At 39.6% G+C, this 14,139-nt stretch overlaps 2 protein-coding genes across 3 annotated transcripts in view; both read right to left on the reverse strand.

Annotated features, from left to right (window-relative positions):
* Window positions 1-896: 896 nt before the first annotated feature.
* LOC120573624 (interferon-induced very large GTPase 1-like) lies at window positions 897-11,090 on the reverse strand. Of its 2 annotated transcripts, XM_039823457.1 has the most exons (6): window positions 10,919-11,090; window positions 10,561-10,638; window positions 10,343-10,421; window positions 9,984-10,247; window positions 9,438-9,692; window positions 897-6,505 (listed from the first exon to the last, which is right to left on the reverse strand). In XM_039823457.1, the coding sequence occupies exons 2-6, from the start codon at window positions 10,600-10,602 to the stop codon at window positions 1,842-1,844; spliced, it is 5,304 nt and encodes a 1,767-aa protein (XP_039679391.1). In that variant the 5' UTR covers window positions 10,603-10,638; window positions 10,919-11,090; the 3' UTR covers window positions 897-1,841. The 2 variants fall into 2 exon arrangements, with proteins under 2 accessions (XP_039679391.1, XP_039679393.1); XM_039823459.1 differs by lacking the exon at window positions 10,919-11,090 and having other exon boundaries at window positions 10,561-10,815.
* LOC120573623 (interferon-induced very large GTPase 1-like) overlaps window positions 897-14,139 on the reverse strand; it is a 35,728-nt gene continuing 22,485 nt past the window's right edge. Inside the window, exon 7 of the mRNA XM_039823456.1 lies at window positions 897-1,833. The gene's annotated coding sequence lies outside the window, so the exon portion shown is untranslated. The remainder of the gene's footprint in view (window positions 1,834-14,139) is intronic.

The following is a 14,139-nucleotide window of genomic DNA, read 5'->3' on the forward strand; positions in this document are numbered from 1 at the left end:
TAATGTAGTGTGTGCACAACGCGCATACACTTCTCTCATCTACAGCAGTTCACATTTTTGAAAACCATACATAATTACAAAGGAAAATATTACTGAAAATGCGCTTCAGGTGTTTGGATAGGTCAGGAGGCACTTACAGTCCTCAAAAAGTCGCAGCATTCTTTGTGGCTTGTTGTGTTTTACACAACATTTCCATGAATCATGGATGTGTTGATGACATAAATGAGGAAATATTAGAGGACTTAAGGAGACGTGATGTTGAACTACGGTGGGATTGGACACTCCGGCGGAATCTGGTGAATCTGGAGTAATGCGCGATGCGGTCCTGGTGGAGCGGGTGGACGGAGATGGAGTGGGGGGAGGAGGAAGAGGCACAACAGGTGCAGGTGGTGCGTTTGGAGGCCCACGCTCCATGGCTGCAGCAACCCTCTCCAGACTTGGGAAGATGCGCCCGACAGGCCGCAGCAACATCGCCACCCGGCCAAGACGGGCATTTGTTGCTTTGCCGCATCTCGGACAGCTCCCGCTGGCGTGCGCCAGGCAAATCCGCCGTCATAATAGCAATCCGCCATGGAACAATACGCCTTCTCTTAAAGGGAATGTGAGATGACGCTCTGATTGGTTATTTTCACGTTACGCCCAAACCACACCTAGCTACTTCAGACCAACCCATTTTAGATTTGCGTCGGGCGCAAGACTCATTTATCCCGCCGGTATAATAGCAACAGCGCCAGAGATCCGCCCACAAAGCTACTTGCGTTTGGCGTTTCAGATCGTTAAAATAGGGCCCAAAGACTCTGATGTTTAAAAAATAAAAGAACAAGTAAATATTTTGCATCAGATAAAGATTCTGAATAAAAAAAGATTACATATGATTAAAACTAAATTTCTGTGCACACGTTCAGACTGGATATTTAATTGATTCATCAATAAAAATGTGGCATTTCATACATTACAGAAACAAAAACAAACATTCTATATTCAGACTAAGAGATAACATGGACATAACATGTAGAGATTTGGAACTAGATACTTAATTGAAATAAAAACAAAGACATTACAAACTTTGAGTTAAGAAAATTACATATTCCACTCAATGAGATAACTTACACCTACATATTAATGTGAATCTTTGATATATTCTCAGTTTGTTTTAATGTGTGGTTTTCTTTTTTTCTTTCTTTTGCAACATTGTTGATTGTTCGAGATAAAAAAGAAATCAAAATCACAAATCAAATAGTTTGCATTAGATACGTCACAAAAAATAAAATAATTAACTTTCTAGTAAACCATTGCATATCAAAATCATAAATTCAAACTTGGATTTAATCGAACTGAAAACATTTGGTATGCTTCTTAACATGTGCTGCCAATATGTACATATAGACTGCATATCACAAAGTATGTAAAAGTGTCCTCATCAACATAAACAGAGTTAAAGCAGATTGTAGGTGAACATACATGGCAGTGATTTTCTCTTGTGTCACTGTTGCAAGCTTTTGTGGTAAAATGTCTGTCTATATCTTCAACCTTGTCATCTCATATACAGCATGTTACGATCTGTGATTCTCTGCTATATAATATTAAACCATTAAGATCAAAATATCCATGACAGGATAATGAAAGAATGTATTCAGGAGCAGGGGCATCGGACTGGGGGGAAAAAGGGAACTGAGTACCCAGGGCCCTCATGTGAGGAGGGCCCAAAAAGATGCTAGAATGAATAGCTGTGGATGCAGGGAGGGGCCCATAGAAAATGCCTTTCTACAGCGGCCAGAATTCTGTGCTACGCCCCTGTTCAGGAGGATGTGCCCCTCTGTAACTACAAAGGATGTAGTCTCTTACTTGATGTTAAATGACTCCTTGATGCTTGATTCTGCTTGGACACGAGTGATAATTTTCCACATTAGAGGAATATCAGCAGGCTTTGCATTATATGCTTCAGCAAACTGCTTGTTGAACTTTGTCAGAACATATTTCCAGTAGTCGGATGCCTGAAGACTAGCATCTGGAGCAATTCTCCAGTCTGGGAAAAAATCTCTGTAATGCTTGTAAGGGTGCCATTCACCATTTGTAGCATTGCAGCGAAAACGATTGTCACTGATCACCGAGGAAGAGCATACGTCAGTGACAAGTTTTTCTGTCTTATGCCACCTGAAACGACCCAGACCCTCTGGCCGATGTAGTGAAGTCCAGTGCTCAGTGTGGAATATTCCTCCTGCCTCACAAGGCGCTTCGCAGACTGGACACTGTTTACCACATCCGATCAGTTTGGTGAAAAGCTCGTCCTGAGGATTCACATGAAGTTTCTTTAGTTTCATTTGGATGTTTGTTACTTTGAACTTCTCTCCAAGAGTTTGTGCCATGTCCTTCAGACACTGAGTGAGCCCGTGAGCAAACTGTTCTTGGTCAGCGTTGTTCAGGATCATGAAAGCCCCAAGAGCACCCTGGGAAATGACCAGTTTATCACCAAGTTCCTGACAGACATTTTCAATGAATGTCTTCAAGTTGCCACTCTTTTCTGTTTTAGCTTTGTTGATTGCATTATTTATGCTTCTGACACTTGACTGGAGATGTTGATCCTCAAACTTAAACGTTGTAGACTGATTTGAGAAGCGTTCCACTATTTGACTGAGTATCCATTTCTTCACATACTCCTCATATGAGCAAATATAGCTCTGATACTTTTCAAAGTCATCCTTTGTGAGCAAATCCAGTAAAACTGAATACTGGAAGAACATGCGTGTGCTGAACTGCTGGCTGGTCAGCATTTCACCAATGATATCAGGACCCAGGGAACGGTTGACAAAGTCTTCGACTGCAGGCTCCAAGCAGCGGTTCGTGAATTCTTCTGCCTTCTTCTGGCACTGGTCTCGTTCATGGAACACATCTTTAAAATCAGCTCGAAACTTGTCTTTGTTTTGATTCAGACATCTGTAGGGATCATTCATTTGTATGAAATCTTCATGCATTTTCTGAAACTCTCTGGCTGCAACTCCACAGATGTGCTGTTTCAGGGAAACTTCAAACTCAATGTCTGTCTCCTGATTGTTTTGCAGCCTCTCATCAATAATGTGTAGGATCTCCTGGATGTAAGTCTCATGGTAATTGTTCTTTCTTTGCATTTTTTCACTAACAAACTGTGTGCAAATCATTATAAGGCTGTCTGCAATTTGCTGTACAGCCTTTGTATGACTTGTGACATTAAACATCTCACTGAGTTTGTTTTTGAATCGTTTGAGGATTCCTTCAGCTGTATATTTAAAAGGCACCAGTCCACAACCTTGCAGCTTTTTTTCACTTAACAATTTACTTGCTTGACCTCCCCTATGTAAAAGATTTGTTCTCAGGTGGTGAAACACACTGGTGTAAATGTCCTCGACCTTCATTTGCGAAAAGGCAAGTTCCTTCTCTGTTTTAGTCCACATCTTATCAAATTCTTTGTCGAGCTCTTTGTCTGTCATCTGGACTTTTTTCTTCCGACATTGTTCAATCAGTCCACTTACTCTCCCCTCTAATTCCTTTGTGTGGTTCTCCTTGATTCTATCAATTTCTGTCATTCCCTGTCTGATGTCAGCTGCTGCTGTGAGCTGATTAAGTACAGAGCGCTCCATTTCTCGTCGAAGGCTTTTTGCACCGTTAGCAAAGTCCTCTCGGTATTGTTCAACTAGATAGACATGACCCTCTGTTTGCTTGAAGTACTGTGTCAAATTTCCAAGGAGTTTTGTCTCCCATTTAGACAGCACTGTGCAAGCTTCACTTTTCAAACGTGTGAGAAGTTCTCTCATGTCAGATACTTCAGATTTCACAGCAACTGTACCGTAGTTGGAAATTATTGTTTCAGCTTTTGTCACCCATGTGTACATTTCTTTTCTGAATTCCCATTCCCATTTGTTGAATTCTGTGCACAGTCTCATGTATGCATCAGCCACCAGGCTGTTTCTGAAGCTGAAGATGAAGTTTTCATGCTTTACTGCATTCCACAGGCTTTTCATCCACTCTGTAAACTCCAAGATGTCATTAGCAGATGAATCACAACTTCCCCAAATTTTGATTATGTTCTTCTTGAGCTCATATACAGCCTCACTGTACCCTGCATTGACTGGTGCCATTGGTGGGTTTCCATTCCAGAGTCCAGGAATGTACCAGTTCCCAGTGTCTGGACTGTACTCCATCACATCAGTGAAGCTCTTGTTCTCCTCTTTCTTTTCCATTTTGGCTGCTGCCTGGGTCATCTCATTTAACTGTTGCAAGAGCAGCTTCCTGTCTCGTAAGTTCTTCTCATGGGCTGAGACATCTGACACATTCTGGTGAACAAACTGACATTTGGGCCTTTTGCCAACCTCTTTCATCCTGAGGAAAGCATGCACAACTATTTGTAAGATGTCCTTCATTTCTGTTGAATTCTCCATTGCAATATTGATGATGGTGATATCACTCAGGCCCACAACAAGTGTTGCAAGCTCATTGTCGTGCTCATGGCTATTGTCCAGTTGTGCAAGCTCTGGTGACTTTAAGCCCTCAGTGTCAATGATCACCATGAAGTCACAGTTGAGTTCTTTTTTAAGATCTTCATTAATTCTGATGAGCAACATAAAGGCACCTCGAGTGCATCGTCCACTGCTGACTGCAAACTGCACTCCAAACATGGTGTTGAGGAGAGTGGACTTTCCTGTGCTCTGCACTCCAAGGACTGTGACTACCAGTATCTTGTTCTTAGGAGACACCAAGTCATTGAGCTGAGAGAGAACGTCACTCACCCATCGGAGAGGTATGTTGGATGCATCTCCATCTACAAGCTCAAGAGGGAATCCATCCATCAACAATTCTGCACAAAGTCTGGGCAGATGCTGTAATTGTTGACGTGATTGGTTTGTTTCTGGAAGGGAAAGTGAAGCTTCGTAGATCTGACCCATTTCACGGAAGAAGTGTTCAGTCCCCAGTGAACTGTTGGAAAGTTGTTTGTCAATGTCTTTGATCTCCTCTTTGTTCTCTGAATTTTTGCATTTTTCTTTGTACTGCTCCCTGAGGCCAGACAGTTTTTCTCGAGACACATTATCGAGGTTCATTCGCATCCATTTCAGGAAATAGCTCCTTTCTATCCCTGGGCTTGATATTGCGTTGATGAAACATGTCATTGCATTTGACATGTCATAAGAGTTCTGTTTTTCCCTAAGTTTTGTTTTCTGTACCTGAAGATCACTTTTGTAGTCTTCTATTTTTTCAGACCCAACTTTTTGAAGCCGAAATTCTTCCTTCTCTAAGCAAGTCAGTTCCTTCCATATTTGGCCTTGTAAGGGTAGCTGAGCTTCTTTGTATTTAAGGATGTCTTGAATTTCTTCACTGATAGCATCTGCATTTTTCTTGGCAGCCTGGCACTTTGAAGAGTCTTCATCAACCCAGATTCCCAGTTCATGGGCGATGTCAGCCATCTCCTCAATCCGCAGCTTCATCTTTGAGTTCTCAACCACATTGCTAACTGTTTTTCGCAGGTTTTCTACAAAGTCTGCATCATTCATGTGCTTAGCCTTCAAAAGGATGTTGCTGTTAGTCAAGTCCAACTTGGTTGCTACCTTCTTTAGAGCATCTTTATTGACTCGATTGCTTTGATGGTTACCCACCAAGAAGATCTGTGCCTTGTGTTGTTGGTTGATAAGCAGCTCGCATTTAGAGTCCAAAGTGTCAAAAAATACAAAAACTCCTGCAGATGTCTGACACAAAAAAGAAAATTGTGTTTCAAATGAAGCAATGTCCCCACGAAGGTTAGCTACAGCTACAGGCTCACTGAAAACATCCATGTTTTCGTTCCCACATGGAAGGTACCAAGTTATTTCAGCCAGTCCATTGGATATTCTTCTTGGGCTGTCACCACACTCCATATCATGATGAACAAAGGTATCGTGGTACTGCTGGGAATTGCTCAGAAGCTTATTGAGAATATCTGACTTGGACAGGGAGCACTCACCCAGTCTCACAAAAGATATCATTGGAAGTTCAGAGACAACAATTCTGTCTTCAATGAAGCCCTTGGATTGTAAAAGTGACTGAGGTCTGTACTTTTTAACAATGTCTCTCATGGCCCAAAGCATGAGTGTGCACTGATTTGTGTCACAATTAGGAAGCAACAGAGGCACAGAAAATTGACACATGGACATTTTGAGGGCCATTTCCTGCTGTACAAATCCGTCCGAACATAGAAAGAGAGCAGTGATTATGTCAAGAGGGTTTAGCATGTCACTTGAATTTGTACTGTTGAATAGTTTATCAACATCTAACTGCAGGTCATCACAGTTTGACTGACATGCAGATGTACATTTCACATTCCTAGCTGTCACATTAACCATCATCAGTTTCTTCAGAAAATACCATGGAAGATCTGAATTACACTTAGCAGGTTCATCAGTAATGGTCTTCTCATCAATCTGAAGTATTGTGCTCAGGGATAGTTTCTCTGTGTAGTGCTGCTCCAACCCCAGATCCTCCAATAGGCCTTCTAGGTGTGTCTCTGTAGACATGAAAACAGTGGATATTAAACTTATCATTGTTTTTTTCAATATTCTTCATTCACCCAGTACTAGCGGTCCTATACATTGATTATACAATTGCCCCTGCAATCCTTTTTTATTTTTTTATAAAGAAAGCTGCTGGGAGACATAAAGCAATTCAATAGCTTTGACCCAGTACAGGCAGGCCCCTACTCAATGTAAAGATTGTGTAAAGCCAATTAACAGCTCTCTGACTCAGAGGGCATTCATGTCTGTGAATGGATTTGATTGGCACAGGTGCTGCAACAACTGTCCAACAATCAATCATTACAGTGAGGTGAAGTTCCTCTTTCCAGCAAAGATGATCCAACAATATGATGATAAAAAAAAGGTTTGAAATGATGGCGCTAAGAAAACGCAAATTCTCCTGCAGCTGCCAAAAAAAAGGGAGAAATACGGAGTAGCTGTGCAGCTGGATTCTAGTGATATCACATGCTCACATGAGAAATGCGGGATCACGAAAATCAATCTTGTCAGGTTTCAAGTCTATGCATTTGTGTCTGAACAGCAGCGGATCAAACCAATTAGCACCCGCTGAGGAGCTACTACTGTACACGTTACGTCCGTTTTATGTGTGTGTGACAGCCACAACCGATCATTCAAAACAACTACAGTATGATGGACATGATAGATGAATGGTTCATCCAATCACCTGCCATTTTTTGAAAGTGTCTGCCCTTTTCCAAACAGTTTCCAGTGATGAATTCTCAAATGGTTCTGGGTTAACAAACCGTCTGTCACGTGTAGGGTTAATGTGAAGTGGCAACATATTACAATGAGGGTGACCCCAAAACAAATCTTCGTTAGGGCCACTAAAAGCCTAGAGCTGGCCCTGTGTAAGGCTACATTAGTTTTACCTACCTTCACACAATTATTATGTTGCTTTGAGTAGTGTTGATTTAACTTTATGGTCCTTTTAGGGGCTTTATTTTGTAATGCTGTTAAATTGTATAGTGGCATAGTGACAGGGGTCTCTAATACTTTGTCCACCCCAATTACATCATTGAGTGTTGACTAAAATTTGAAAAGAAAAACTCAGTATAATGCAACACAGTTAAACTGCAACACAAACACCAGCCTCCAAATTTCTATAAAGTTGAATCAACATCTTTTAAAAACACTAAATATGAATAATAATATAAATACTACACATTCTAATCCTCATGAATTATTACTCTTTTTGTATTATTAGACTGCATTAGTTTAAGCTAGTTCCACCTTGTAAACTGGTTGTTCCACTAGTGGCAAAGGCCATTGATGTTGGCTGTTAGTCAGTTATCCCTCTGTCCAACACTTGGGACCCATAAATATGAAACATTATGTTCTGGCAACCCTCTGACCTATTCTTTAGAGTTGCTGTCAGCCTAGTTTTGTGACTTTTTTGTCAAAATCTTTCCCTCCTTTCCCCATCGCCATTTTCATTTCGGCGCCCATGTTATCCAATCTGTCTGGTGCCACCGGCATCAGGAGTGGAGCACCTGCACGCTGCAGCGATGGTTTCAGTGTATCTTCCGCGATCCAGCAGTGAATGTGTCGATCTGGGTAGGTAATCAAACACATGAACGCCACAGCACAGCTTGATACTTTACTAAATAAAACAATTTTTTAAATAAAACACCCAGGTAATCTAACTTCTCAGCTCTATCTAGAGCAAGACTGATGCTCAGGCACACAGAGACAGTTGAGTCTGTCTGGACCCAGGCCTATGCATTTAAACGGGTGAGAAACGGGTGAAATGAGGAGCGGTAACACTGACGGCAGATGGATGATACGCGAGAAACTGTGTGAAACTGTGACTATTGTGTAAAATAAATCGACGCTGAAGTTGGCATCCGATTCGCAGCTTCCGATTCAGCAGTTAAGAGGAAATTTAAGGGGAACTTACAACTGTCTGATTCAGCAGGGGAACATAATTTACATTGCTAAGTGACTGATCCTCCGTTTTTTGAACCTCTTACTGTATTGAATGAGTGTTAGTCATTAAGGTAAATTATTAATTATGTCTAAAACACACGCAATAAAGGGAGATTTCAACGTTTTTTGCATATGTAGACCACATTAGACCAGGTCCAGATCCAAAACCACAATACCTAGACTTGTCAAATCTGGACTAAATTATCCTAGAGAGGCTAAAGAGTCTTAAAAACCCAGTTTCAGATTTGTGAAAACTTTCTTATTTTTGTGAAAATGCAATAAAGGGAGATTTTACTGTTTTTTGCATATGTAGACCACATTGGACCAGGTCCAGATCCAAAACCACAATACCAAGACTTTTCAAATCTGGACTCAATTATCCCAGAGAGGCTAAAGAGTCTTAAGAACACAGTTTCAGATTTGTGAAAGCTTTATTCTATTTGTGTAAATGCAATAAAGGGAGATTTTACTGTTTTTTTTCACATGTAGACCACATTGGACCAGGACCAGATCCAAAACCAAATCTGATATAATCTGGGATAATTTAGTCCAGATTTGACAAGTCTAGGTATTGAGGATTTGGTTTTGGATCTGCAACATATATGCAAAAAAATACAAAAACTGTGAAATCTCCCTTTCTTGCAATAAAGCTTTCACAAATCGAAAAGTGTGTTTTAGACATAATTAATAATTTACCTTAATGACTCATTCAAAACACTCATTCAATACAATAAGAGGTTCAAAAAATGGAGGATCAGTCACTTAGCAATGTAAATTATGTTTCCCTGCTGAATCGGACAGTTTTAAGTTCCCCTTAAATTTCCCCTTAACTGCCAAATCGGAAGCTGCGAATCGGATGCCAACTTCAGCGTCGTGTTATAAATAATATGAAGAATTCACAAAGCCATTCTTACAATTAAAACCCACACCTGTTTGATCGAGCTCAGTGAAAAACAATTATGATTGGATTTGACTTACTTGTGTGGACAGATGTTACAGTTGGCTTGCTTATTCTTCCATTCCTAAGTTGTGCAGAAACCTGGAGGGAGTAACACACTCCTGGATTCAGGTTGCTGAGAGTCAGGTTTGTGTCTGTTGTCCGCTCTTGCACAATGTCTCCCTCACTGCAACAAGTCACGATGTAACTCTCCACTTCACCAGCAGGGGTGTCCCACCGCAGAGACAGAGACTCACTGCTGACCTGGTAGACTGTAATCTGGACAGGACTGGGCTCTGTGGGAACAATATAATGGTATCACTTATAACGTAAAAATCATGTTCCGTCATGTTTATATTTAAAAGTGCTGTTTGACTGCCAAGTTAAAGAGGTGTGGTAAAAGACAAAGCCACTTAATTATGTCATGCACTTAATTAGTACAGTATACAATTTAACACTTCTTTAGTCTGAAACTAACTTGTATTACATACATTGACAGCATACCTCAGTGTAGTTAGTACATTTGTATAGATTATGAGCCAAAAGACCATTCAGACAAGACTTTGCTACATGTTTTTCAGATTTACCTGTGAAGACAGATAGGGAGGTTGCTTTGCTTTGATTTCCATTGTCTGCAATCCTTATGATGCTGAAAGTATACTCAGTCCCAGGAGTCAGTCCCTCAACCTTCACAGTGCTGGAGTCCTCTGTAATCAAACGGTCTCTCTGTGTGTTGCAGGAGTAATCTAATTGCAGTGTATACCTTACAGAGTTATCAGGGAGGGAAAAGCCAAGAGAAACTGTCTCCTGGCCAGCATTGAGAACTGTTACTTCTCCTGGTGGAGGAACATCTGTCATAACATAAGAAAAAATACATCTCAGTATTTCCACAGTATAGCTTGTATTTAGTCATTAAATTGGATCAGTTATTGACAGTCATACTTACTGTCAGACTGTGGTATTGGTGGAGTGTTCTCTTCCTCGCAGTATAGCTCAAGAAAGGAATCACTTGCATCATGGAACTCCTTGGTAATTGAGAAGAATATATTTAAATTTGAATGTAGTGAATCTATTCATAATCCCATTCAATAGCTGAAAGGACAACATATACAATGCACAGGTATTGTTATTTAAGTTTTAAAGTTGTATAAAGTAGCTGTTTACCTCCTCATCAGAGTTATCCATTGTGGGTACGCTCTCAGCCATCCCACACTTGGTCCAGATTATTCAAACTGATTCTCACTGTAAATAATAAACAAGAACCCTGTAACACCTTCTTCCCCAACAACTATCCATATTACACAGAAATCACACAGCTAAGTGTACTCTGCAACCTGCTAGACTACAATATAGACCAAAACAAACTAAACAATAGTGTAATCAGCCCCCTTTAGGGAGCCTTAAAAGGACAGTTAGAACATGCAGAGTCATGCCTGTCTGTTTTAGGCTATGGAAAGCAATCACTACTTCAGGTCTAACGAAAAGAGAAATAACGGTCACTGACAGATTAGTTGTTGCTTACCTTTGTAGATTATTCATGTTACACATTATATTCCATATTTTATCTGGGAATTTTTGTCTACTGTGTATGCAATATTCTGTTATAGTTTAAGTACTAGTCCTGAGGATGAAGCTCGGCACTTCCCTGGCATTGTAAAAGCCTGTTGCAAGCGTCTCCTTTTATTCTGCCAAGTGAAGTCACTTTCTGTTTCGTTTCTCAGAAATAAAACAGCAGGTTTTCAGCAAAGTGAACCTATTTGTCTGGTATACGCCCTCTGCTGGAGGGAGAACAGGAGAGTCTTTTGACTTTTCTAATCATGTCCATGTGAGACATATGGTACAAAAATATATATATATAAAATAGTTACATCAAATATACGCTTTTCCTTAGAATAGACATGGATCTGCATAATATTAGTGATTGAATATCAGCAAGCAAGTCATTTTTCACTTACCAACAGCAGTTCCCACCTTGACTATATTCAACATTACAGAAGGCTTAACTAAAGTAAAGAAAAAAAATGTATCCTATAAACTATCCTATAATATAAGTTGTTGTTTGGATGTGGGCCATTATCTTGTGCCAAACCAATGCCAAATAACCTTTTCACAAAACCAGAGCAGTTAACAGTCACTAAGTTGTGCTGATGTGCTGTTATATACAGTATATCCCCACTTGGGTCCAGACTAAAATATCATAACAATGGGATAGATTGCCAAAAACGTTTGTAGAGACATTCAAGGTCCACAGAGGAGGGATTCTAATGACTTCTGTTATCCCCCTGACGTCTCTCTAAATGGGGATGTACTTAACTTACAACAAATGAAGCAGTCTGCTCTGCAGCTCTGCTCAGCCGAAAAAAGAGCAGGTATAGGGGGGACGAGACTTTCTGTCCCCCACTTTCAGGCGTTAATGGTAACTGAGTAGTACATCAACAGTTAGCCAAGTGTTCGCCCTTGGCACACCTGTGGCACACTTGGACACGTCCTAGTTGCTTGTGGTGTATTTGTATCTGTTTTTTTAAATACGTGCAGCTAATCCTTGTTTAATAGATGTGCTGTGTCAGAAACATGAAAAAAAAAACATGAGAGGTGAAAACCAGTTCACTGTGCCAGGAGTCCCGCCTTTGCCTGCTGTCTGGCTGCCAATTCCCCCCACTCCATTGTCAGTCTTTTTGTGGACAGGGACAGGGTTTATACACAGTTTTATGACCATTGTTGGAGCATGGGATCAAAGAATTATAACTGACTGCTGTCTGTAAAATACTGTCCATTAAACAATATAGAACTTAAACTTTACCACCACTCCTTATATCATGCTAGGTGAAGTAACTTTCTGTTTTGATTCCCAGAAACGGTAAACGATTATCTGATTTCCAGTACACCAGGTCAAGGGGGTGCGTTGGGAAAGTCAGTTACAAGTTTTGATTTGTTTAATAATTTGATTGGCCAAATAACAAAACTGATATTTCCATCAGCCTCAGATGTACTTGTAGATATACAGATAACAAAGCCGAATTCCCGAGTCAATACATTTGACTGATAGCATAATAAATCTGATAGCATAATAAATCAAATGAGAAGTAAGGTTTTCCCCCAACTTCTTTAAAAACAGACTTCTTTTAGCAACCAGTGAAGCACCCCCTGCTGGAAATCAGATAGAATGCATGTTTAAAGGCACTTTGGCATTGGCTTCACTTTTCAGGGCTGGAATCCTTGTCCGTTATTTTCACAGTCTATGTTCAGTACACACACTAAGCTATGTTGATTAATCAAAACCAGATAACAATTTCATCTAAAGCATGCTTTCTACTCCTATGAGGCCAAACTACTGTTTTTTTATCAGAGTATTATTCACACCAAGAATGGTAAAAGGTTTCAAATACAAGACGCCAAAAAAAGAAACATGTACTAAAGTAATTTAAATATAAATGGTCAAAATCAAAGCTAGAATATTCTAAAATAAGAGCCATTTACGGCTTTTATTACATGGATAACTTTACATAACCTACTTCAGTGGATTTATTCCCTGTAGCTCTGACCCAGGACACTAAGATGAGTGGGCTGAAAGCAACACACTTTTTATGACATATAAATTTAAAAAACTTATAAGTGGCTTTAATGTATGTACTTACCAATGTACAGTACAGGCCAAAAGTTTGGACACACCTTCTCATTCAATGTGTTTCTTTATTTTCATGACTATTTACATTGTAGATTCTCACTGAAGTCATCAAAACTATGAATGAACACATATGGAATTATGTACTCAACAAAAAAGTGTGAAATAACTGAAAACATGTCTTATATTTTAGATTCCTCAAAGTTGCCACCCTTTGCTTTTTTTGATAACTCTGCAAACCCTTGGTGTTCTCTCAATGAGCTTCATGAGGTAGTCACCTGAAATGGTTTTACCTTCACAGGTGTGCTTTGTCAGGTTTAATTAGTGGAATTATTTCCCTTATTAATAAAAAAGCAAAGGGTGGCTACTTTGAAGAATCTAAAATATAAGACATGTTTTCAGTTATTTCACACTTTTTTGTTAAGTACATAATTCCATATGTGTTCATTCATAGTTTTGATGCCTTCAGTGAGAATCTACAATGTAAATAGTCATGAAAATAAAAAGGAAACGCATTGAATGAGAAGGTGTGTCCAAACTTTTGGCCTGTACTGTATGTGCTTACCAATGATTAGCATTTGTTTTAAGTCTAGGAACAAAACGGATAAAATATTTAATACAATATCAAGTTTGCTTGTTTCATATTAATACAAACCTGCAATGCAAAGTTATTTGGTTTAAATTTAAGGTTACATTGCACTTTGTTCTTGGTTGTTGTAAAATGGTTAACATCACAAGTGTGAGAGAAATTAAGGATTTGATAAGATGGTGCAATGTTTTCCTTGGATGAATTTTACTGACTTTAGTAATTTAATGTTAACGTTTTCTCTCATCCAATGAAATATTTCAACCTCTACTTCATGGATTAGCAAAATAACAAACATTCCTGGTTAACAGACAAAAAACCCTAATGACTTTGGTCGATTCCCTGACTTTTCCTCTAGCGCCACCATGAGTGGAGTTTGGTTGAGTTCATGGTCTCAACAACTGGTGGATGAACTGCCATGAAATCATGTCATGTTGAATTGGAATAACTTTGGCGTTTCTATAATTTTTATTCTTATTCAGAAATGTGTGTCCAATACATTGATTTATGACTACATAGTTGCCAAACTGATTCC

This window comes from Perca fluviatilis, chromosome 14 (assembly GCF_010015445.1).
Source record: "Perca fluviatilis chromosome 14, GENO_Pfluv_1.0, whole genome shotgun sequence".
Lineage (NCBI taxonomy): Eukaryota > Metazoa > Chordata > Actinopteri > Perciformes > Percidae > Perca > Perca fluviatilis.